Below are 24,942 nucleotides of genomic sequence, written 5' to 3' on the forward strand. Positions count from 1 at the left end.
TTAAACAACTGACCGTCATAACTTACATTCAGCCTGTTTATGTGAATGCTGGCGGAGAAAGTATTTGGGGATTCTGCTTCTGTGAACTAAACTAGGTGATGACGATGTTACTGAAGACGTGTACAATGATCAGCACGGCGCTTTCTTACATCTACATTTTCTTTTCCCAGTAGCTTGGAATGAACTGAATAATCAGAAAATAGCTTTCGGTAACGCACAGAAAATTATGTTCTTTCTACGCCAAGAAATCTGTGTTTTAAATTGATCAAGATTCCGAAAGCTATAGACAAGCGAACATGTATCTACGTGGGTCATTCAAAGAAAAGGTTTCTTAATTTTTTCGGAGAAAGTACGAGCCCAATAATTGACATGAAAGTAGCAATGAGTTTTTTCGTCTTTCCTCTACATTTATCATAAAATGAAATGTTCATGTGGGCTATTGCGCATACGCAGCGCATGATTAGCGGTGCATGCAGTGAGACACGTGACCTGCCATAAGGAGTAGCGAGTCATGACAGAACAATGTGTGTTGGCAGTGTGGAGTAAAGAAGACTCCGGTATGAGTAGGCAAATGGTCTTGCTCCTATTGACAACCACAGGAAGTGCGAAGGTGGTGCAAATTGCTTTCTGAAGGACGATCAAGCATATTTGATGGAGATCGGCCTATTTCTTGTCAATGACGCAAGATTGGTTGACAAAGTGAATGCAACTGGTGTTGTCCAACCGAAGAAATTCAAGCGAGAGTCGATAGAATGGAAACATTCCACGTCCCTTGCACAAACGTCCTGGACCTCCTCCTGCTGGTGTCATTCTTCGAGATGGCAATGCTCGTCCCCATTCGGCAACACTAACCCAGGCTAAACTTCGAGAAATGAAATCGAAAAGATTACCACACACACCCCTACAGTCCTGACTTGGTCCGGAGCGACTTCCACTTGTTTCCTCAACTGAAATCCCAGGCTGCAGCGTCAACGTTTTCAAAATGACATATCACAGATGTGTCATTCATTCAAAGATGTGAAAAGTATTATTCGTTCTCCGGACCCGACTCTTTTGCAGATGGGATTAAAAAACTCGTGTAATGATGCGACAAATGCTTGTGCCGTCTTAGAGATTATGTTGAAAAATAACAAAGAACCATGCTACTTGGTGCAACTTGATTTTTGTCTGTACGTTAATAAATTTTTGGCAACATAAGGAAACTGTTTCCTTGAACGATCCACACGTTAGTTAGAGACGTTAAATTTAAAATTAAGTTCTAAATACGCTTTTTCATTCGACACTTTATTCTTCTAATTGCTATGATTAGAAAATATGATTATCCAAAATCCTCAGCCAAGGTCCAACATTACGAATCTGCATCAAGCATTCGTGTTATCTGATACAGGATATAGAATTATATTATGAATATTTACACCTTTACTTTTACACAAAAACCAAAATGAATGTCCTTTTAAATAATTAGGGAAAACAGAAAACACATTGAACTTACTGACAGCCTCTTCATACGATTCTGGAAGCTGTGTTTGCTGTGATTTTCTATCTGTCGAGTGTTGCATCATTACTATATTAGGCCCACTTAGTTCCTCTTTGCTTAGTCCACTCTCGTCCAAAGTTACAACTTTTCCTCCTGAAAAAGGAAAGTATTTATGTCAACGACACTTTTTAATTTTAACCATACGATAATTATGACACAAAATCAGCCGTCACACTTATAGCAAATTATAACCTTATTATAATTGCGCTTTTACATATGCTGTAATCCACAAATGGTCTAGGTGAACTTCCTTGACGCTCACCATGTACGGAACCTACGTATGTAAAGTGCAGCTTTCTTACATTACGAAAACACATCTTATAACAAAGGAATAAGAAATTAAAACGCACTAAAATACAGGGAACTGGGTATGATATCATGTTTCACAAATTACACTTAACTTAGTGAAATTATATTATTTTAAAAGACACGAGAATAAAATATTTACGTCAAAAATTAGCTTCCATTGAACAAATTAGCTAAAAATATGCTTCAGTCTCATATCTTAAAAAGTTAATGGAATATACACAAAGTATATCAACATTATAATAATGAATTACATATATACATTTCAATACACAGTAGATAAAACACAATTGAATCCTTTATTTTAATTGAATATGCGAAAATTAAATTTGCAGGACTACCAAAACCCGAATTCGGTATAGATATTTACTGATAGCGAAATATTGATGTATGAAAATACCGAACCATCAAATCGCCACAGCAAACCTATCCCCAAGTGATGTCAAAAATTGCCGCAGACCATTTTTAAATGACTAATGTTCCGTTGAAAGATGAGAGATGGAAGTACATCCAATTCAAGAATGGACTTTTTCATTAACTGTAAAAAGAAAGGAGCAATGATGTAATTTGTTTATTCACTAGCTCACTCTCTCGTCTGTGTATTCCAGATACCAATGTTTTATTTGCTTATTCACATTTTACAATTAATTTTCTTGCTTTTGATATACAGAATGAAATGATCCTGGGTCTTCGGCTTATTGTGCCTGAGCAGTGACTGTTCAGGAAACCAACTTAGTAGCGCAGTGGTTAACATATCAGCAAGTAAGCCGGAGATTCAGATTTGATTTTCAGTCAAGTAATGCATTTTTCACACCTTATATACACCACTGAATCGCATCTACACAGGAACTGGGTAATATAAAATCGGTTATGTCTCCACACTTATAATACGTATATAATTTCTTTTGTTATATTCAATTTTGTGATCTTCATTTATCTAGTTACATCGTAGACTCACCTACCAAAGCTTCCCCCATGTTGATTTTTTAAAGTATTTACTAACTACACATGCTTGATCACTTAGAATGGATTAACTCTATGGTAGTAATGTATTTCAGTCTTATTTTGGAAACTTATTTGTGATGGTGATATTACTCATAATTGTTTACCATCGAAGTTGGTATTTGAATCCACCTATGTGTATCTGTGGTTGGAAGAAGCTAGTACGAAAATAATAACTTGTTTCATCGTCAACGCTCAGGCGAACATACAAATGGCGTCTACTAAATTATGGCATTTGCTCTATTCAGGACCTACTGGCCTAATGAAGTAGTTATCATGTACTAATCAAGTCAATCTTTCCAGAAATTGGGCTACTCACGAACTTTTAATTCCCAAAAATGACTCTTAGCCAAGCAGCAGCGATTATGGAACGTTGGCCAAAAGGACAGACAAAACTTGACATCAAATCAAACATATGAAAGCAATGGCCACGATTATGGTGAGTGGAGAAAGGGCCTCTTACTGGATGAATATTAATTTATGTGTGCATGTGAATATTTGGTAATGAAATATAAACATTGAATTTTTGTATACTTGATATTCCTAATACTAATTCTCAATTTATCCCTTCACTTCGAATTATTATTCTCTATTTTTCATTGGGAGAGAGCACGGTGGTTCAGTGGTAGAGGATCATCTCTGATGCCAGGGGTCTTTCGTCAATCAAAGACCATGCACTTTTAAAGGAGATAACACCGTGTTTACGAGTTTCCACGAGGTTCTTCCGTTTCCTCCTATATTATCATTCTGCCAATTCTTTTTTAATCTTTTATTTTCATTAATCATTCTAAAGGGCATATGCATGGGATGTTAAATTTTTTAAAAAAGAAAAATTAGAAATCTCAAATCTATGATATATATATGCATATAACAACAGCTGGCAATTTTATGAGGACGAGGTCAGGACTCATTTCGATCACGTACACTGTTTAATGATGTTAATGTTGCGGCTGAATAAATTAGATACTCCATCAACATAGGCAGTCATACAAGAGTTAAGTTCGGGGCTTAAGATCCATCAATTTCTTACTTACTATGTGCTAAGGAGTCTATTTACGGTAATCTGTATTGGGAATATTATTCAATGTCTCCTGCATCTTGCAAAATTAGTGCCCTTAATCGTACTATTGATGTGTTTCTAGGTGGACAGAGGAGTGAAGTGAACGTGTTCTTATTTTCACCCCTTTTACAGACGAGCCCACAATATGTACAGTATTTAGTTATTCAGGGCAAGTTTCTTAAGTTAAAAGTGTATGTTTTAAAGATTGTAAAGACTGACTTCGTTTTGTGTACTCCTTTTTTAAAAAATCAAACATAAAGCTATTTTATACTGTAAAACTAGAATATTAGCATTTGAGGATAAAGGTATACCTGTTAACACTGAATTAGATAAACCAAGTATCCTGTTAGTACATTTGACAGCTACGGACTCTAATCATAATAGCGAAGAGAAAAAAGTTCCTCAAATACTTCAGTTACGCTACATAAATTTCCTTTCACTCCAAGACAAATCCGTGTAAGACTATTATAAATTACGAAATTCACAGATGTCAGACGAGTACTGTAAAAACTTATGGGTAAACGTACTCGTAAATCCCAAGAATACAAATATTCGGATACCCGAAGACGTGATTTATTGTAGAGTCAACACCCGTATAAAATGGTTGCTGGTTGTTCCGCGAAAACTAATAGCAAATTTGGTCATCCAAATTTGTGGTAATGGACATTTGGGAGTGTGAGTTTCTCTTTTACAAAGTCTAGTTTGTCCTGAAAAAGTATGAACTATGAAGGAAGTATTTGTAAAATGCGTAAGAGCTTGTATACCATCTGCAGAAACAAAATATTCGAACTTAATTATAGGTGAAAAACACACAATACCGAAGCCCAGCAACTTTGTGTCGATAATGTGGGAATATACCTGACATCTATAGATTTTATTCCGTCTTATCGATCATTAGTTTTGTTCTAGATTTATTTGTTTCTGTCCGCTAAAGACAGTCAGCAGTCAACAATTATTACAATTGTAACCACAAATTACTTTTATTATTTCTCGTAACCGCAATACTTGATAAGCGACCAAGGCCTACAGTTTACTTCAAGATTTTAGAAAGATTTATGTCAGAAACATCGAATAAAACATGGATAACTAAAGAAGATCATCCGATTATATCATTTTATAAACAAGTCACATATAATGAGATTTTAAGGCATGCACAAGGAATATTGAATAATTTGTTTTTAATAGCGAGATATGCTCTAACACAATTATTTCTATCATGCTCATCAGTTGAATTGTTTACCTTGCCTAATTATCCTTGGCTTCAAAACTTAGAACAAGCACAACTTAGTGACAGATATTTTCTGGTAATTCCAGATACGATCACAAAAGAGAAGAAAAATACTATAAGCAAGACTAGACGAAAAGTAAGAACAAATATTTTAGTTATGATCTTGACATATCAAATCTCTTCTGTACTTAAAGAGCAGACACATAAATTAGTGGAATACTACGTAAGACCTTATACACACTTGTACTGTAAGACGTTCACATCAATTACTTTTTCAAATAAACTATCAAGCACACAAAAAACGAAAGTCTATTATGAGTATTTCACAACAGTTACAATACATACTTAGTCTGCGATTCTTTTGCTGCAGAAGAACCGATTCAACTTCCAGAAGGAGGTTTTGTGGTTAGGATTCCAGGTTAAACTATACGTCCACGTCTCATATAGCTTCCGTGCTGAAACATGACGTTAAATTTCAAATGACAAAAAGAAAATATGCATCACGAAAACAAACTTTTGATAAAAAAAATTTAAATTATTTTTCTTTCTCAAATTTTTATTATAGAATTTTAAGTCAGATTCGAATGCTCAAACAAATTAAAAAATAAATAAGCTTAAAAGTCTAGTTATACACTTTAGGCCTTAGTAATGATGTAAATAAATAAAATATTTAAAAAAAAAATAAATAAACTATTACACACGAACTGTCTGCAGTCTCGTATTGAACTGTCTGCAGCCATCTTCCTACCAGTTCCTCGATTCAGATCGCGATACGGGTCTTGTCCTTACAGGCAAAGAGGTCAATAACTGCTGTTTTCGCCTCTTGCTAGTTGGTGAAGCATAGTGATTTCAAGAAGTGCGCCCTGGACCGAAACATGTACTAATCCCCAGGGGCAAAAAAATATTATATGCTGGACGTGACATTAGTTTGATGCTATCAAATATGTTCTTTTTTTAAAATCGTTTTTAGAGCCAGGTATGGTTTTGCGTTATTCTGTTGCAGTAGGGCGCTTTCAGTTCACCAATACAGGACAGTTTTGGCGTAGTGCAGGATACATCGCTCCTACTGTTCGGAATAAAGGTCGACATTGATGGTATGACCGTTAAGAACGAACTCGAAGTGAATTATTTCTCGTAGTTCCACCACGCACAGAGCATGACTTTATACTCAAAATAGCCCTGGACAATCGGTTTTGAAGCTGGCTCTTGTTCAACTATTGTTTTTGCACAGTTAGATTTCGGAAAAACACCCACTTTTTCTTGCATATGACAATCCGTTTCAGGAAATACACATCACGCGGATTTTGCAGCAGTTGTCGGCACACATCTACTCTCCTTTGGATCTGAACTGAGGTCAACTCATGTGACACAAAGCGGCAGCTCCTGCTCGTTTTCTCGAGTTCGAGAAGATGATGCACTACAATGAATTGGAACGTTCCGAGTTGGTTTGACAAACGTCGTGTGCTAGTTTTTTCCTCAATGATGTGTTGTGACCTCAGAATATTACCCTTGAGTGCCCGGACCTTGGACTGATCTTGGACACTTTTACAACCTGCACGAAATTTCTCGAACTAATCGGTCGCTGTGCTGTAGTTTACTGTGTCTTCCCCTTTTGCAGTAAACTGATTAAAGATATTGACAGAGTGATGGCCTTCACGTTAAATATTCCGTTTGCCACACTACCTCTTTTGTCAGTCTGACCTTCTACTTATGCTCGCTCACGGCGTATACACGTGCCTGCTGTTTGGGTTGTGGAAATACTACAAGTCTTCTGACTCCGTGTACAACAAAATCTAGTTAACCTGAGAGATTATCTTATAGTTCTGTGTACCAGAAATGAACAATTTCAAGGGAGAAATAAAATCAGTAACAAATTCAACAACAGAAATTTCGTAAAAGAGATTAAAGTTTGTTCCTAATTACATAAATATGATACGCATGAGAATTCACTACAAAATATTTCATCGAACACGCAGAAATATTTCAGATATTATGAAAAGAAATCATTGAAACCTTACCAGCTGCAGTTACCATGCAAGACAGCCTGTTGAATTGATTAGGTGTAGGAAATACGAACGTCTTCCCAGTAAACAAGCTTCGCCTCTTCTCATTTATTACAAATGACACCTCATTTTTATTCAGTGAACTTTCAGCTAATACAGGTATAAAATCTTCATAGTTTGGAGGCTCAGTTCTCGCAGAGACAGCTTCCAGGTATTTTTTCCAAAATTCTGGAGTTACGATTGGTTTTCCCGAAGCAAGTGCACACACAACCTGTAACATCACCCAGATATGACTGCATTAAATTATATAACAGCTAAATAAAAATACTTAATCTGTTTACTCTTTTCTTACAAGCGATTAATTTGAGATCTTCATCTTTGCAGTCACTTGAAAACATGAAATGTGATTATTGATCATTACATTTAGATACAAGGATTTGCAATCGGATTCGTATCTAGTGTCTGGCATAACAAGAACCAACAAGTTCTACGATTAGGTGCTTTTTAAAGCTGGTATCAAGGTTCCTGTTATGTATATTCGTTTTGGAATTAATGTTCTTGGGCCATGCTTTATTAGAACCGATACAACTAAAGCTCATTCCGCTGATGTGGTGGCTAGCGTATGTGACTTTCATGCACGTGGTTTCGGGTTCGTTTCTCGGTGGAAGACCACAAATTAATTTTACAAACATTCACTTTCATTAATCATCCGTCTCCTTTAGCATAAAGGGCATAATTGTCGGACGTTACATTTTTTTTTTTTACACAACTGAAGTAAGATCTCCTGGAGATCATGGGCTGCAATCGACCGTAGGGACTCCGTCGCTGGGGCAAGAATTTTTTCCAACGACCGGCAATATGTACCATGTACCTATTTTCATGTTACCAAGCAGACAAAATAATATTAAGCGAAATAGAGGAAGTTTGCAGCAGGGCCGACCTTACGTGGTGCGGGACCCGATTGGGAACATTTTGCGGGGCCCCAGGTTTACAACTTACTTGCACCAAGGTCTGTAAAATATATATATATATATATAGCGCTCTCCCTGTTGGTTTAGTAGTTGGCACGTGCGCCTGTGGTGTATATAGTCTCGAGCCCGATTCCCGGTGAGAGAGCCCACAAAATTTAATTTCATGATCACGCCCTTTCATTAATCTTCCATCTCCTAAGAACAAATTCTGGGACGTCAGATAAATATATATATATATCACTTTCGTTTCATTTAAAAATTTAATAGAGACATTGCAGTCAGAATGGATGGCAATCAAAATGTATGCTTAAATAGTGCGTGAAAGTTAATAGATTAAGCATATATAAGGTACATTTCAATATAAAATTATATATATGTAAATCTACAACTAGCAATATTGGTATATCATATCCGAAAAGGACATAGTTATAATTCTACTTGTTTTAGTGACCCCTGAAATTTTGAAAGGTTGTTAAAAGAAATCCTAAAACTGCATTTTAGTTTCCTCATTGCCACTCCGGACCCAACCTGAAATGAAATCTTGGCTACAGCACTGTGCATATATTAAATATAGTAAATATCTACAGTACTATAGGATTTCATACTAATCTATTAAATACTACGGTGTATCAGCAAGCCAATCTAACAAGTTTAGACATGTATTTCGAAGAGTTGAACACTTTTCCAAAATATAGATGTAACTGACCCCCTTGCTCCGCCCTGTGGGCAGCTATGCATACAACAATAATTATACTTTAAGACGTGTTTCAAAAATTTAGCAAAATCTTCCAACAATCCTTATATTGTGGAAAATATAAGAGAATGACGTGTTAAATGCGTCATACTAACTATAAATACTATAGTTTCTTTGTCAATTTGGCTTTACACGAATTAACTTTCGAAAGTTTGCAATTTAAGGTTAAAATAATAGGACCTACTTGCACTGTGTTTTAATATGACTGAATAAAACATAACACCCGCGTACAATTTCTTATCAAAAGTCGCCGTTATTAAAGACATACTTGAAAATGAATGAATGAATGAGAAAAGAAATTCATCTTAGGGGTGTGTTAGGGATGTTGGAAGTGTGCAAAATACTCCCTGGGCGTAATATCTATTTTTGCAACAGAAGTTGTAAACGAAAAGCTACTGCCACTTTAAATTCAGAAAATATCTGCTTATGCCCGGAAACTTAATACAAACTATTCATTTACTGGTTAGGAAGAGGCCATAACCTACCTTGTGGAGTCCATGGATGAACCTCTATTGCAATATATTGTCGTATGTACTTGACAACCGAGAGTAGTAGAGCCATCTTAACTGTACTATAGCGACTTGACCGGGGCCCTGCGAGCAGAATGGCATGTATAATTACATGTATTAGGAGCAAAATATAGTCATAGGGTCCACAACACGCTTGTTTGCTCTGGGGCCTAATATGCTGTTACAATGGTACTGGAGAGTAGACGGCATTAGCGCGGGGCCCGATTGGGAGCAATCGGTCCAATCGGCTTAAGGCCGGCCCTGGTCTGCAGTATGCGGAAGAACCATGATTTCATGTTTCAAAGTTCAAATTGCGCAAGAACATAGCAATGTGAAGAAGTTTTCTAGTGCTTCTCCAGGTAAAGATATTTCTGACAAACTCACGATCCAGAATGTACACATAACATTCTTTGGTTCTTGTTGCTCCATCGGGAAAGAATTTCTTGTGAATGATTATCTTGACATCGAAAATGACAGTACTTTTCCTTTAAGGCTTGTCCTTGTGACATTGTTTTTTTTTTTTTTTTTTTTTTTTTGTGTAGGGACGTGAGCGATTTTCTAGTTCCAGATTGCAACTATAGTCCAGAAATTACCAAGATTGATCATCCTGACGATGTGGTCGCATATCCCTGATTTTTTTCACCACTGGTTCTGACCGATACCGGATGTCCACATACACATGTTATCTTTAATGGATGCCGGTAGTGAACAACTGGTACTACTTTAAAACAGGCAGATTATCTGTGGTTTCTCACGCGAAATGTCCTCGTTTTCAACAAAATTTATCGCAACTCCACCTCCACAACATCGTTGATTTCGTAGCTTGCATATCACAAACTAACATAATATTGCTACACTGCACCATAAAGGATCCATCCGCCAAGGATAAATTGACGTCTGGAAAATGTCTCTCAGTAGCGTCACACGGCAGAGAGTATTAAAATTCATGGTGCAAACCCTTGAATTTACAAAATGATTTTTATTAAACTGTAACCAAACGTGATTAAAACATATTTTAGGAATGAAGATACACTTAAGTTATTTTCTCATAAGACTAAATATTTATTTATACATATTTCTGGACATTACCAGCATTTATGGCCTTAAGCCAGTCATGTATGAGGGATGATGTCCCTCGGTGTGCATACTATCCGGAGTAAGGGAAGGAAGGAAGCGGCCTGGGACTTGTATGTCACGTATTATCCCGGTATTTGCCTGTTCTGAATAAGGAAAACCCAGGAAAATCTCACTCAGGATGGCTGGCCTGAGAAAGCTGTTACATCTTTTCGACCGCGTGTCTCTGCCAGGGAACAAACCCGGGGCCGCTCGCAAAGGTAAGAACGTCAGCGACTACGCTACGCGAGACCAGTACGACTAAATAATAAATAATAATTACACATATTTATGAATGCCGGGATGAATTTTCACTAAGTAGTTTGTCCCTTTTACATTAAATGCGAGTTAGGTTAGTTAACGTTAAAAAAGTAAAGTGCTGCTTAGGTATAAAATCGTTCCCTATACTAAGCTTAAAAAAAAAAAAAAAAAAAAAAAAAAATCATTCTTCAAATGGCGTGCTGATGACAGAACCACACTCAAAAAGAAAAATCGAACTCTTTCCTAAAATTGTGTGTATCACGAAGCGTTTGATGTTATTTATGCTATGACATCAAAGACTGTTTAAAGAAAAGGCTGAAATCACGGAAAATCAAACGAAGCAATGATATTTTTTTCAGCTACTGGACTTACCGCCCATATCTGCATCAGACTTTCTTCACAAATCTATCCCTGATTTGGTACTGGTTAAGAATAACCCGTCAAACGAATAGTAATTTTACTGTTAAAATGTATGAGTGTGTACGAAGGAAAATTATCTGAGATACCGTAATGATTCCCACTGTCGGAACATGCCTGTATAATGTAGGAAACCAGTATTTTATGTTTAGAAGTTTAATGTTACCAATGTCAAATCATGACAAGGGCTATAGTTCAGTTCAAATGAGTGAATACGATGTCAAAGGTTTGTTGCACTATTCTCATTTATACATGATTCTTATTCTTGCACTATAATCTCCGTCGATGACGCACCTGCTCCGTACGGACGTACTCTCCCTTGGACCCCCTTCAATGCTCCTGCCCCGACACTATTAAATAGCATTCTCGATTTTATTTATTTATTAATATTTTTTTTGCACTGTCTTGTATGTAGCATATGTTAAGATGCACATTTGTACCTTACGAGAAAGCACTGGTAAAATTAATCTGCACGCGTGAAAGCAACCTCTACCTTAAGAAATAACTTCTGAAATACTACGTGTGGATTTCGTGATAAAATAATTAGATTACAATAGGATAACATGTAATCATTTCCAGGATATTTCAGTTTGCGATCATATTGTCAATCTGAACGCAATTATTTGATATTATCCGAGATTAGTAACAGTAAAAAACATCTTATTAAATCAAGAAAAGTCAGTCATATATTTTTTATTTAATGGACTCTTCTTTCTTAATCTACATCCGGTATTCTTATATATTAAATTCTCAAATTAATACTTATACTTCTCATTGCCTCAAAATTTAACAAAAGTTATGGGCATACAAACATTATAACTATATAAATCGTGTATGTTATCAACAAAAAATACTAACAATATCTCCCGGCGCAAATATTAGCTTTTGTTCATTATTACAATGCACACTTGGAATATCAAATATTTATGGAAAAGAATAACGAAAAGAAATTTATTCAACTGCAGCTCTGTCTCACGACGCCATCATACTTGTTTTGTATTTTCCTGCACTCAACTCGAGCGCTGATTGGCTACTGAATGCTCTTGAAATGGATTGTTTAGAACAGGACCGAAACGAAATTTCTTGAACGAAACTATTGAATTCAAGACAAAAATGACGTCAGTGCTGACGTCTTTTTTCATCAAATAGTCTTGAATGGTCTTGAACAAGAGTCTTGTTCAAGCTTTCTTGGATCGTCTACAAGAAGTATTAGTATAACTGTAACTCTTACCTTAACTGTCAAAGTTAAGCTGTTCATGGTAAGATGGGTGCAGCTTTCTTGCCAATCTCCTACAAGATGTCCACCTAGTTTCTGCAAAATTGTTTTCAGTTCTTTCTTCATTGCCAATGGAACTGTAGATGTGGAAACCAGAATAGGATTACGCTCTAATCTGTTGAAATAAAAATGATATCAGCATGTTGGCACGGAGGACTTTTTCTCATTATTCAAGTATCCTTTTCAAAGTACAAAAGAACTGTACACGTAAAATTTGTGGTTCAGTCATTTTTCTAGGCCTTTCCATATTTTTCGAAAATTTCCTCTGACAAACAAAACCTCATAATATTGATTAAATATGAATTTATATATATATACATATATATATATATATATATATATATATATATATATATATATATATATATATATATATATATATATATATATATATATATATAGGCCTATATGAAAAATGTCAATTTGAGTTCAGAGTTTTAACTGTCTCTTCTTTCTTTAACTTGACGCAGTGTCATAAACTTAGAATTCTGCTTAATCTTCCCTAAGTTTGACGTACGTATAGCAAATTTAAGCATAATCTCGCTACATATGAATTAAGATAATCCATAGACTATCAGCAAAAATTTAGGAATTTGCTTTAACCAACTACTTTTAACTTACTTTTTCATTTTTATACGAACTAAACAAACTTGTTGGTGTAGAGAACTTTGGTTCTTTGTGAATACAAATTCGTGAAAGTCTCGAGAATCGGATAACAGAACCAAGTAAGGAATCCTTCTTTCCAACATTCTAAAAATGAAGGTAAATTTTCCATGCAATTCTCCGGATTAGCCTCGATGCTGATGTCCCCATTAGACCTCAATCAATTCTCCAGATTTACCACTAGATATAATATTCTACAGAGCTCAAACGTACCTTATGTTAGGGTATGATATTGTGTTTCACCGGGGAGCTGTTGCTACCAAAAAGCGGTACATAAAAATTGTTCATCTTTAATTTTACAAATTTATTATGTAACCTCAAACAATGTTTATAATTTATAATAACCATAAAGACAGCTCGTTCAATCAACTTCAATATTACAACAAATAACTGCCTCATTCAAATACGATAATAAGCAACTGAAATAAGTTTTGTTTCACTTATCTTCTTAACTGGATAGAATTTGAGTTTAGCGTCCCGTTCAGCAGCAGGGCCATATGAAACGTGGACCCCAGATCAATGTGGGATCCGAACCACGGTTTCCCACGCCAAAGGCGTACGCTAACTACATAGCCACGAGGGAGTTCACCTTGTTATTTTATAAGAGCCGGAGATAGTTAATGAAAATAACAAAATGTGAACTATGCAGTTGATTTAAATTACAGAATTTCTTTCTAATATATACATCCTTAAAATAAAAGTTAAATGTGTATTTTGATTTTGATTTGATTTCAGTTTAGCGTCCCTTCCAGCAGCGAGTCCATATGAGACGCGGACCTACAGCTTAACGTGGAACCCGAACCACGAGCTCTCGCTGGGAATTGAACCTGGGTCTCCCAAGTCAAAGGCGCGTACGCTAACCGCTTAGGCACGAGGGAGCTCAAGTTAAATTTGAAACTAACTGTGACAGAAATATGAATTTATTTAAACACTACAGAATTTTTAAACCTTTCTCCAGGAAATTCGCAGATGTAGTGAAGTACCCTTTCACCAGCTATTTCAGGGATCATTCGAAGAGGTTTAACTATCTAACTTCGTAAAGAAAGTGAATCGTGGACAATTATCGCGAGATACTTACTTCCACACATTCCACTGCAGCCCGAATCTTATTTTGTCGCCATCACTCAACACTTGCGGTGTATTGGCTGGCATCTTCAGCGTCAATTCTATGTTTTTATTGACATAGGTCCCATATTTTGAACCCGCATCACTTATTGAAACCACTGGAAGTACACTGGGCTTTCCCTTGAAAGTAAAGAAAACACATTATTAGAACAGAAATATAAAATTCTGTTTGAATTTAAATTTACATAAAAATTAATCTAATCAAATACAGGATTATCCTCGCACTTATTAACCGTATATATATCAGGGTGTCTATTAAAATTCCAAACTGAAATTTAGTGACTTTTTCGTGACCTTCTCTTCACAAAACAGTAACATTTCGTAACATTCTTAAGACCGAATTTGGGTGCGAATTAGGCCGAATTTTCATACATGTGATAGAAGTATGTTTTGCTTGCGATTTGGCAGCATCTAAAGGCGACTACAGACATTTTTGGTGGTAAATTTTGACGTTTTATAGAACAAAATACTCCAGTTTGTACTTATATTTGTACAATTTTTTTAAAAAAAATCGTGATCAAAAGCTAAATTTCGTGACTTTTTCTTGACTTTCATGACCACTTTCTGATTTTGTGACCGATAGACACCCTGAAAATAAATAAATATTATATATATATATATATATATATATATATATAAATATCAATGAAGTTTCGAACCAACGAAGGATTCATCTTCGGATTTTGAAGAAAGACGGGAGAAAAAGGAATTATTATAGAACTTATAAGCAAAACCTGTACAGATTCATCCTTCGTGTAGCTAATTCCACTGAAGTTAATTACCAAGCACACTTCATCTAAAAGTTCTCTTATAACCTTGGATGTTATCATGTTTCAGAATTGCTGGATTCTGAGTTTGTAGCATATATCGTACATACCGTGAATTCATTCAGAACTATGGTCCAGTTATCCCTGTTCAAACTCAATCCTGGATCCCGTATTTAAATAGAACAATAACTTCACATCCGACTTCCCTATACTATTATTACTGATTATGTATATGTATTTAGAAGTTTTAGTTCGTTATGTATTGTGAATCGTTTAGAAGTTGCAATAACCCGTAACTCAGATTCTCCCCCTCCCCCTCATTTTTTCCTGTTTATTTATTTCTTACCATTTCTTACATATATAAACCAGATTTAAAGAACTTATAAAGGGCAATCTTGTCTTAAATTCTTTCAAGTCGAAAAATTTAATAAAACATACTTTATATAAAACCTAGCAGACAAACATACTTTAAAAGGTATATCTTGAACAGCTAAAACTTATAATATGAAGAGTCAAAGAAATACTTACTACGTCTGATTCCTCAAACGAAACTTTTATAACAGCATGTGTGCGACTCACTGAACTGTCATTTGCTAATATTAAATCTGTATCCTTTCGTCCTACTGAATGTTCCTTGTTGCAGAGAAGATAATAAGGTGACTCTATACATGAAATGAAAGAGAGAGAAAGAAAAAAAGAATAAGAATTTTACTGAAATTGTCAAATACATAATACTTATTACGTCAATTCTAAGACTTCATGTCGGGTCGGTAAACTTACATCTAAGGGACGGAAGGTATTTACTTATAGTTGCTCAAAGATCATGTTTTTTCTTTGTTCTTCTTTTTTAAAATGTATCCAGTTGTTCCTAATGTTTAAAGATATGTATTTTACTTTACCTGCCGTCACTCATTAAGGTGTTTGGTTTATCATTACCCTGTCCATGTGTCCGTTAAAAAAAAAAAAAAAAAAAAAAAAAAAAAAAAAAAAAAAAAAAAATTGATGGATCATCATTAATTTTGGTCAGGATGAAGAGGGATCAAAAGTTAGGAATTGAGTTCGATGCTGGACGTGATCCATCCAGTTGATCCCAAGATACAGGCAATCAAAAATCGATTCTCCATGTGTTCCTATGGGAGTAATTATGGATATAATTCTTGTTTGATAGACCACATATAGTGCTGAGATTAGCATGTTTGTAGAATGCTCGGGACGTAAAATACTACTCTATCCGTTGAATACCATGCTAAAATGAAATGAATGACTTTCTACTCGATAGATCTAAAGACTTAAATATATTTCATCTTCAAAAGTTCATCTTAAAGTATATATCACTTAATAAGAAACAAGCAAAAAGGCTAATACTCACTGCAAAAAAACAGCAGAGTTTTCTTCTACATGTAGGAAGCGCTTTCGGAAGAACCTTCCTCCATAATCAGCTTACTTAAAATTCAAAGAGGATTTAAAAACATGAAGGAGAATGTGGAAAGGCAAAAAATGGTTAAAAGCAGGCATGTAAATAACCACTCGCTCACTCGCCCGGGGCAAACGGTTTTTCGGTGTGGGCGAGTTTTTAATATCACTATTATTTATTTCAAACGCTAAAGACTGGGATGTGGGCAAGTAAAATTTTGTTGCTTATTTGCATCCCTGGTTAAAATAAATACATAACAAATTTTAAGGCATATTTTACTGACCTTTTACAAAGCAGTGACTCTATCGGGTAAAATGTCTGTGTGATAAAGTATATATAGGTAAAACAAGAACATATTTGCACTAGAATCACTGAACACATTCGTACATCAAAGTCTTGGAGCCTGCAATAGCTGTCTGGTCTGCCAACGCATCTTAGAGATTATAACCATAACATCGCAGATTTATGTTTAATTGAGAAAGCAAAAACAGTAACGGAACGAAAAATCAAAGAATCATATTACATTCATAAAGAGAAACTCATACTTAATTTAGATATGGGAGAAATAAATATGATTTGGAGCAATCTTTTTACTACATACTTTCGCTATCTGGAAGGCAACAAAAGAAATACAGTGAACAATAATAGTGAGTGCCCATTCGCATGTGTTTAGTTATTAACAGAAGATTTGTGTTTTACATTTCTTAATCCTTTTAAACTTTTTTTTTCTTTCTACATTCTCCTTCATGTTTTTAAATCCGCTTTGAATTTTAAGTAAGCTGATTACGGAGGAAGGTTCTTCCGAAAGCGCTTCTTACATGTAGAAGAAAATTCTACTGTTTTTGCGGTGAGTATTAGCATTTTTGCTTGTTTCTTATTAAATATCATCACAGCTCTCAATACTGTGATACATTTCACTTAGTTTGAGGTAAAATGCTATATTTAAGCCTAAGTTTGGCAAAATTTATCTTATGAAGGAAATTCCCTTGCCAAAAATTAAACCGAGCTTCGGACTTAGTCTCTGGAAGATAGTCTAGGTTTTTGTAACAAGAAACGTACTATAACTTCCAAAATTATTGCAACTCTGGTGATAAAGGAAGTCAGTTACCTTTGAAACTTTAGTTAAGATAAACAAGACACGGATGGAATATCAAAATTCATTTATTTAATCGAAGAAATCCCCGTGAAAAGTATATGAAATATAGCAAAATCCTGTATTGATTTTTAATTTCGTGGGGAAATTGAAACAAACAAACAAAAGGCCTTTGTCGATGACTTACCTTTGTCACGAGTATCCTTCAAGATCCACATATCAGCATCGGAATTAGCTGCAATAATGATAATAATATTATTATTGATAATAAAGAAAATATATGAACTTTACATGAGGTATTTTTTTTATACAAGTTTGTTACAACGATTCAACTTTTAAATGATCAAGCATTTATTATTATATTACAGTAAGACTCTACTATTGCATGCTGAAGCTTTGTTCTTTGATATAGGACAAAAATATCTGCAGAGCATTGAAATCTTTAGCTTAACTGTTCTCTATGCATGCAAATCACTATAAGTTATTTTGTAAATTTGTGAAGATTGTACTCCTATGAGAATTTGAAGCGATTTCTTGGGAACTAAATATTTTGATGGAGTCATTTATCATATCTTGAGCTTCCCGAAGAACGAAAAACAGTATTAAGACTTGACAGATGTAAAATGTAATTCAGTACGAGTAATCCATGATACTTAGGAGATACTACCCAGTTGCACTACATATTAGGTTATATTAGGCGACTTTGGATCAAGATTTTAAATTACTTTCGTTGATTTTTTTTATTTAACTTGATATTTTTGTGATGTTAGAATGAAATGAAACCGAGAGTTTCTTGATAATTATGTTATGATTTTTTCTTAGGTTACGATTCCAAGATGTTTCTTACGCATAACAGTTACTCAGTAGCAGTACATTGTTGTTCTCCCAACATATACTAGTGGGCGATCACAATAATCTTCAGAATTCACTTCACAATAATTGGACGAAAGATAATTATGATAATCTTAGAAGGCATTTCTTTTTAAGCATCTTAATAAGTAAAGAACCAAAGTAAAATAGAAGTGTAAAATAGGCTACGAATTTGCACACGGCAAAAAACTTGCATTGCAGTGCACAGCGAGTATATATATCCTTTTTTGAAGTATATATATGAACTGAATACAATTTTCTTACACCCCTTTCACCTAATTCATTTCTCATAATGAATACTAGTATTTCTTCCTTTAAAATTATTCAAGATTTATATCAGCATGAAAAAAAAGAAGAAGAAGAAGAAGAAATCTTTGCGTTTTACGTCCCATGAATATATCGTGTGGGCTAAAGGAGACAGTGATGATGAGAAATGAATGCACGGTGGAATGAATCAAGTTGGAGAAAACAAGAGAACCTCGAGAAAACCCCCGCATACGGTGTTTGTTCACCACAAAGTCCCCTTGGCAAGAGCTGGGATCGAACCAGGAACCCCACACACCAGAGGTGAAAGCTCTACAACTGAGTCACAGCGGCACCTATATCAGTATGAATTGCGTATAAATGTAAATATTTGATTTCCAGGTATTTGCACTCAGTATGACAAAAATAATACCACAATATACAGGATTTGTCCGGAAAGTAATAGGACTGAGTCGATTTAAAAAAATTTATTGAGCCAATCGTTACAATTCTTTAAAAACTTTCAAAATAGGCTCCTTCTGCGTCGATGCAGCGCTGCCAGCGCGATTTCCAAGCATTGAAGGCGTCACGGAAGTCATTCTCCGGAATAGCCTTGAGAGCCGCGGTGCAAGCTGCTTGGATCCCCTCTGTCGTCTCAAAATGCTTGCCTTTCATCGGGCGTTTCAGGCGAGGAAACAAAAAGAAGTCCGGGGGACCACATCTGGGCTGTAGGGCGGCTGCGGAAGCGTATGGATGCCGGCCTTGGTCAGGTAGCTGTTCACAAGAAAGGCGGTGTGAGCCGGGGCGTTGTCGTGGTGCAGCTTCCAGTCGGCTCCGATGTCTGGTCGGACCCGATTGACCCTTGGTTTGAGTCTCTTGAGCACTTCCACGTAAAACTTGGCGTTGACGGTTTGTTCAGGAGGAACAAATTCATGGTGGACGATGCCTTTGATGTCAAAAAAGACAATGAGCATCGTTTTCACTTTGGATTTGCTCATTCTTCCCTTTTTTGGGCGAGGAGACGCCGGCGTGTGCCACTCGGAAGATTGCCTCTTTGTCTCGGGATCATACTCAAATATCCATGATTCGTTACCTGTGATTACGTTATTCAAAAATTGGGGGTCACTTTCACACATGTTCAAATTTTCTTGGCACAATTCCACTCGCCGCAATTTCTGGTCGTCAGTGAGCAGTTTTGGGACAATCTTCGCGCACACCTTGCGCATGTTCAAATGCTCCGTCACAATTTCATGAACCACAGTTTTTGGTAAATTTAACATATGGGCAATTAAACGAAAACTTAGTCGACGGTCTGAGTTCAAAACTTCGCGCACACGAGTCACATTGTCGGTGCTTGTCGAAGTCGAAGGTCTTCCAGCATGGTCTTCATCGGTGACCTCTTCCCGGCCCTCCGAAAAGGACTTGTGCCACCGAAACACACCACTTCTTGCTAAAGCATCATCTGGGTAAGCCTGCTTGATCATATCAAACGTCTCTATCGCAGATTTACCGAGTTTAACACAGAATTTAATCGCGTACCTCTGCTTTAACGAACGCTGCATTTTCGGCTTGCACCACTCACAGAAACACGTCGCGCGAAAAAGCCTGTCCTAACTCTCAGTGTGCTCGGAGACAACTGACCAGCCGCTCGTTCGTTAGCTAGGAACGCCCTCTACCGGATCCAGTCGGTGCGCGCACGCTCCGAAGTACAGTCATGGCGAAATAAAATCAGTCCTATTACTTCCTGGACAAACCTTGTAAGATACTATAATAGTAAGGTATTTTTAACGAAGAATGGCTTTTAAAGCGTATTTTTCATTTTCTTCCTATTTACTGTATTAACAATTAGTTGAAGTGTTCGTTATTTAGCACGAGAATAGATTTATGGCAAATATATGAAAGGTATATCTCAATCCTCTTTTCCACCTCCTATAGAATGCGTATTTGAATCGAAATGAAAAGATAAAAACCACCCTCGACTCAAGTGCTATCCTGGAAAAATCCTTTCAAACGATGCGATCGTTATTGCTTGCGAAAAATGTATCTTCCCTCCTCCCGCTGCTTTTAGAATATGTATTTCAATCGTAGTGTAGAGCTATTGATAAATATTCAAGTGAACGTAAGTTATGTTTAAGGAGTATCAACTTAAATGGTTCAACCGTGTTCCCAATGTCGTCATTTTATGAATGCAAAATAGAAAATTAAAATATAACACAAATATTCATCCTTTAGAGGCAGAAGTTTCCAAAATCTTGGGACACGTCTCATCTTATTTTCAAGATGGATTTTATTTACCGAGTTTTATCTGCCTAACTAGAAGGGCTCGTAAGATTAATATTTTTGTCATAAATTTTGAACTACTCTACCTTTACGATATGCATTTTGTTGCAAGTTATAAGATTTAAAAAACCTGCTCGAGTCGAGTGTTATGCTCAAAAATTCATTACAAAAGGTTCGCCCATTTTCCTGTGATGATGAAACAGAAAACGTCGATGTTATTTTTTAAACTGTGAATAACACAAAAAAATGGCTCCCCCTTAAGAAGCGGAATTTTCTAAAAAGCTGGAGCATATGGCCACTTATTTATAATAAGGAAGTTAATACAAAAATTTTCATCTTCCGAATGTGAGGGTCTCGTGTAATACTCTATCTTTGCGGTACATTTTGAACTGGCCCCCGTTTCAACCGTTTTCCGCGATGATAAATAGACACTGTCGACTTGAATATGGAGAAATAAAATGCAAAAATTTCCTCTTCCCTCCCCCTTAGAAGTGATTTTTTTAAGACGCTAGGACACGTATCCAATTATTTTTAATGAGTTTATATACCAAGTTCCAATTTTCTAACTTGAGAAGTTCCTCAGACAAACTATTTTGTCATAAATTCTTATCCCCCTTAGGACACGGACTTTCATCAAACTGATGTAATAAAAATTTAGGTTATGATTTCGATATTTGAGTTTAACGTCCTCTTCAGCAGCGCGGTCATATGAGACGGGACTTACTGATTAACGTAAAAATCCCAATAACATGAGCTCCCGTCGGGAATCGAACCCAGGCCTCCCACGCCAAAGGCGCGTACGCTAACCGCTCAACCACGGAGGAGCTCAATAAAAATTCTGTTCGAGGTAAGTATTTCAAAAATTCATTTTAAACGGTTCAGTCTGTTATATATATATCTGTAAACATTCCAGTTCGGGAAAAAGGTTATGATATGCATTACCACAGTATGTACAATACCGAACTAAAAATTGTGAGTATTGAATGTTAAATGAATTCAAGCTTTTTCATTAAGTCTCCTGTAAAATTTGAAACGATCATTGTCTAAATTGTTGATCCATTCTAAAAGAAGAAACATGTTTAAACTTGCATTATTAAGATCCTACCATCATAATTAAGATGTGAGTTTCAATGTACTACCATGAGCAAAATAAATGACGCGTCTCTTTATTTTGAAGTTTTTTGAAAATATCTCCGTTTTCTTTATATGTTCGAAATTTCGGAAGGTTTCCCCAGCAGGACAGGTTAATAACAAACCCGTTTTTAATATTTGTGTTAGATATTAGCTTAAAATAAAGAAATTAGAAGCAAAAAACATTAAATCGACAGAAATCTCGAGAATTACCAACTCTGCTAAAGTGGGAAATTTTCAAGAACGCGAGGGAATTCTGCATTTCAACACGAAGCAGCGACATCTATGTCATTGAGAGAAATGTGGATTAAATCTACAAACTAAACTTTTAACGAATATTTCTAGTATGTCTTATTATATGCATTATCTGCAAACTCCAAATATATGAATATATGCTAAGTATTAACATAAAGATAGAGCAAATAGTGGAAATTATCTATGGAAAAGGACGAATTGGTAGGACGATCGTAATGAAATATCGTCTTTACCGGAACAGGCTCAGTTCACGTGAAAACAACAAATAGCTCAGTTAGTTAAAGCAACGAGTCTGTATGCTGAAGGTAGCGGGTTCGATCCCGTGGAAGTGCCGTTATCATTTTTATCACTACACTACGGTTATTTTTTTTTATTTTTTTATTTGGGAAAAAATCTAATTGTAACGTATGTGTAAAACTCATGACGATACCAAAAAAAGAAAAAATGCTGTCGTCGCAGTTGCATTAGCGTCCCTAATTTTGTTTGCAAACAGTTTCGTAATTATTTCCCCTGTGCTCACTGCTCACCATATGCTCGCTGGCGCATAACGAATGTTTCCAGTAAATGTTAATTCTAATTTGGAGAATTTTATAAAGTTTCACAATATTTCTCACTAGATAGTCTTCTATCTACGTGTTTGGATATTTTGATAACAGATTTCCCTATTAAATGTTTAATTTTCCCTAGATGTTTAATTACGGAAAAGTTTTACAATGTATTTGTATTGAATTGAAATTGTTTTGAATTTACTACATAAGGTAAGTAGACCGAAGGAGAACTCAAGTAATTGATATTCTACGTAAAAGCAACCTATTGTAGAATGATGATGCTTCTTACCTTCAGCACATAATCTTTACGTTAGAGAGTCAGACAGAGAAAAATCCTGGTTTTTCCTCCTCTATGACCACCCATCTTAAACCTCTACATATCATTGTTCGTCTCACAAAATTTCGGTGCTCCAAAAACATTCAAATAATAATAATAATAATAATAATAATAATAATAATAATAATAATAATAATCCTGAATATGCCATCCTTACATAATGTAGGATATCTTAGTTTCCTAGTTTAAATCTTAAATATCTTAGTTTAAAATGCTTTCTTTAGTACTTATTTGAGCAACCATGTAGGAGGGGGTACGACTTTTTATTTTGCCCCTCTCATTTCAGTAGCCTTCCAACAGAAAGTAATTTTTGATAAGCAGGACAGACAAAATGAATAAGAAATATATTTACAGCATCCTCTCCCCTTTCATGATTGGAATATCACGTAATATTTTTTATTCTACGAAAGATGGCCTTGTGCGGTTAGGGGTAGGTAACTAAAAAAATACCTAATATATAGCGCCCCTTGATTGTAATATTACCGCTTCTTTATTTGTACGAGGGAGCCCCTACACAATCAAGGGTGACAAAAAGAATAGGAAGAGTGTCTATTGATTCCAGTGGTGGATCCAGCACGAACTCCTGGGGGAGGGGAGGGGAAGTGAAACATTCTTTTGATGATGTGAAGCTGTCACAAATTACCACTTAACTAAACTAAACAATAGTGGGGGGAACTGGAACCCAGTCAGTTTAAATTGATGTAAAAGTTTAATTTTTGGATTCATATTAAAGTTTTGGTTTCAAATGAGAATTTCAGTCCAAGTGGTCAATGATCAAATCTCGTGGGGCTCTTCAGTGTAGGCTAATACGGCCCCCTTATGAGAAAAGGCAAAATTATTAACATGTTTATAACTTTCGAATTTTTCGTCTATTTTAAAGAAATAATTTGCTTCGTATTCAAGTGTTGGTTCCAAATGACAAACTCAGTCCGAGTGGACAATGATCAAATCTCCGGGGGGTCTTCAGTATAGGGGGCTACGGCTCCCTTATGGGAAAAGGCAAAAATATGAAAATGCTTATAACTTCCGAATTTTCCGTCTATTTTAAAGAAATTATTGGCTTCATATTAAAGTCTTGGCTTCAAATGACAATTTCAGTCCGTGTGGACAATGATCAAATCTCGGAGGGCTCTTCGGTGTAGGGGTTTCGGCTTCTTTATGGGACAAGATTCACGTAGTTGATATTGCAAAATTGTTTTGTATATATAAGTGGAAACTTGCACCATTTGGTTAATTTTACCTCTTATGTTTTGCAGATTCATATTCCAAGGAATAGTTACTTCGCAGAGGTAAAAGAAGGCACTTACTAGTTTCATTAAAATGAAATGTCTTTTATGAGAGGAGCAGACGAACGAACAGGCACCCAAACGTTGGTTGAGTCGTACGGTTGAAACTCGTTAAGCTCGCTTGAATTATTATTATTATTATTATTATTATTAATAATAATAATAATAATAATAATAATAATAATAATAATAATAATAATAATAATAAAGCATTGCAGGGACCTTTGGTGCAGGGGGTCCGTGGCTCGATTCCACTTCGTGCCAAGTGAAATTTGAGGTGGACAAATACCGTGTGCATGGGTATGTGTTTTCTTGAGATTTTCCATTTTCCTCCCACTTTCTTTATTTCACCATTTCATTCATCATCATTCTCCCTTAGCGTAGGTGCATAATCGTCCAACGTTAAACTAGATATTGCAATTTCAATAATAATAATAATAAAAATTAATTCAACTGAAAGGATTGTAATTTATGTGGACAGCAATTATCATAA

General features: G+C 35.6%; 1 protein-coding gene across 1 annotated transcript in view; it reads right to left on the reverse strand.

The window, feature by feature from the left end:
• Window positions 1–24,942, reverse strand: part of nbs (nibrin) — a 52,195-nt gene that overhangs the window by 16,766 nt on the left and 10,487 nt on the right. Inside the window, exons 2-7 of the mRNA XM_081765390.1 lie at window positions 17,687–17,734; window positions 15,521–15,654; window positions 14,179–14,345; window positions 12,393–12,552; window positions 7,152–7,407; window positions 1,493–1,630 (exon numbers count right to left, since the gene is read on the reverse strand). Coding sequence (XP_081621516.1) covers window positions 1,493–1,630; window positions 7,152–7,407; window positions 12,393–12,552; window positions 14,179–14,345; window positions 15,521–15,654; window positions 17,687–17,717 — 886 coding nt within the window. The 5' untranslated portion in view covers window positions 17,718–17,734. The remainder of the gene's footprint in view (window positions 1–1,492; window positions 1,631–7,151; window positions 7,408–12,392; window positions 12,553–14,178; window positions 14,346–15,520; window positions 15,655–17,686; window positions 17,735–24,942) is intronic.

Source organism: Thermobia domestica, chromosome 7 (genome assembly GCF_964235325.1).
Source record: "Thermobia domestica chromosome 7, izTheDome1.hap1.1, whole genome shotgun sequence".
NCBI lineage: Eukaryota > Metazoa > Arthropoda > Insecta > Zygentoma > Lepismatidae > Thermobia > Thermobia domestica.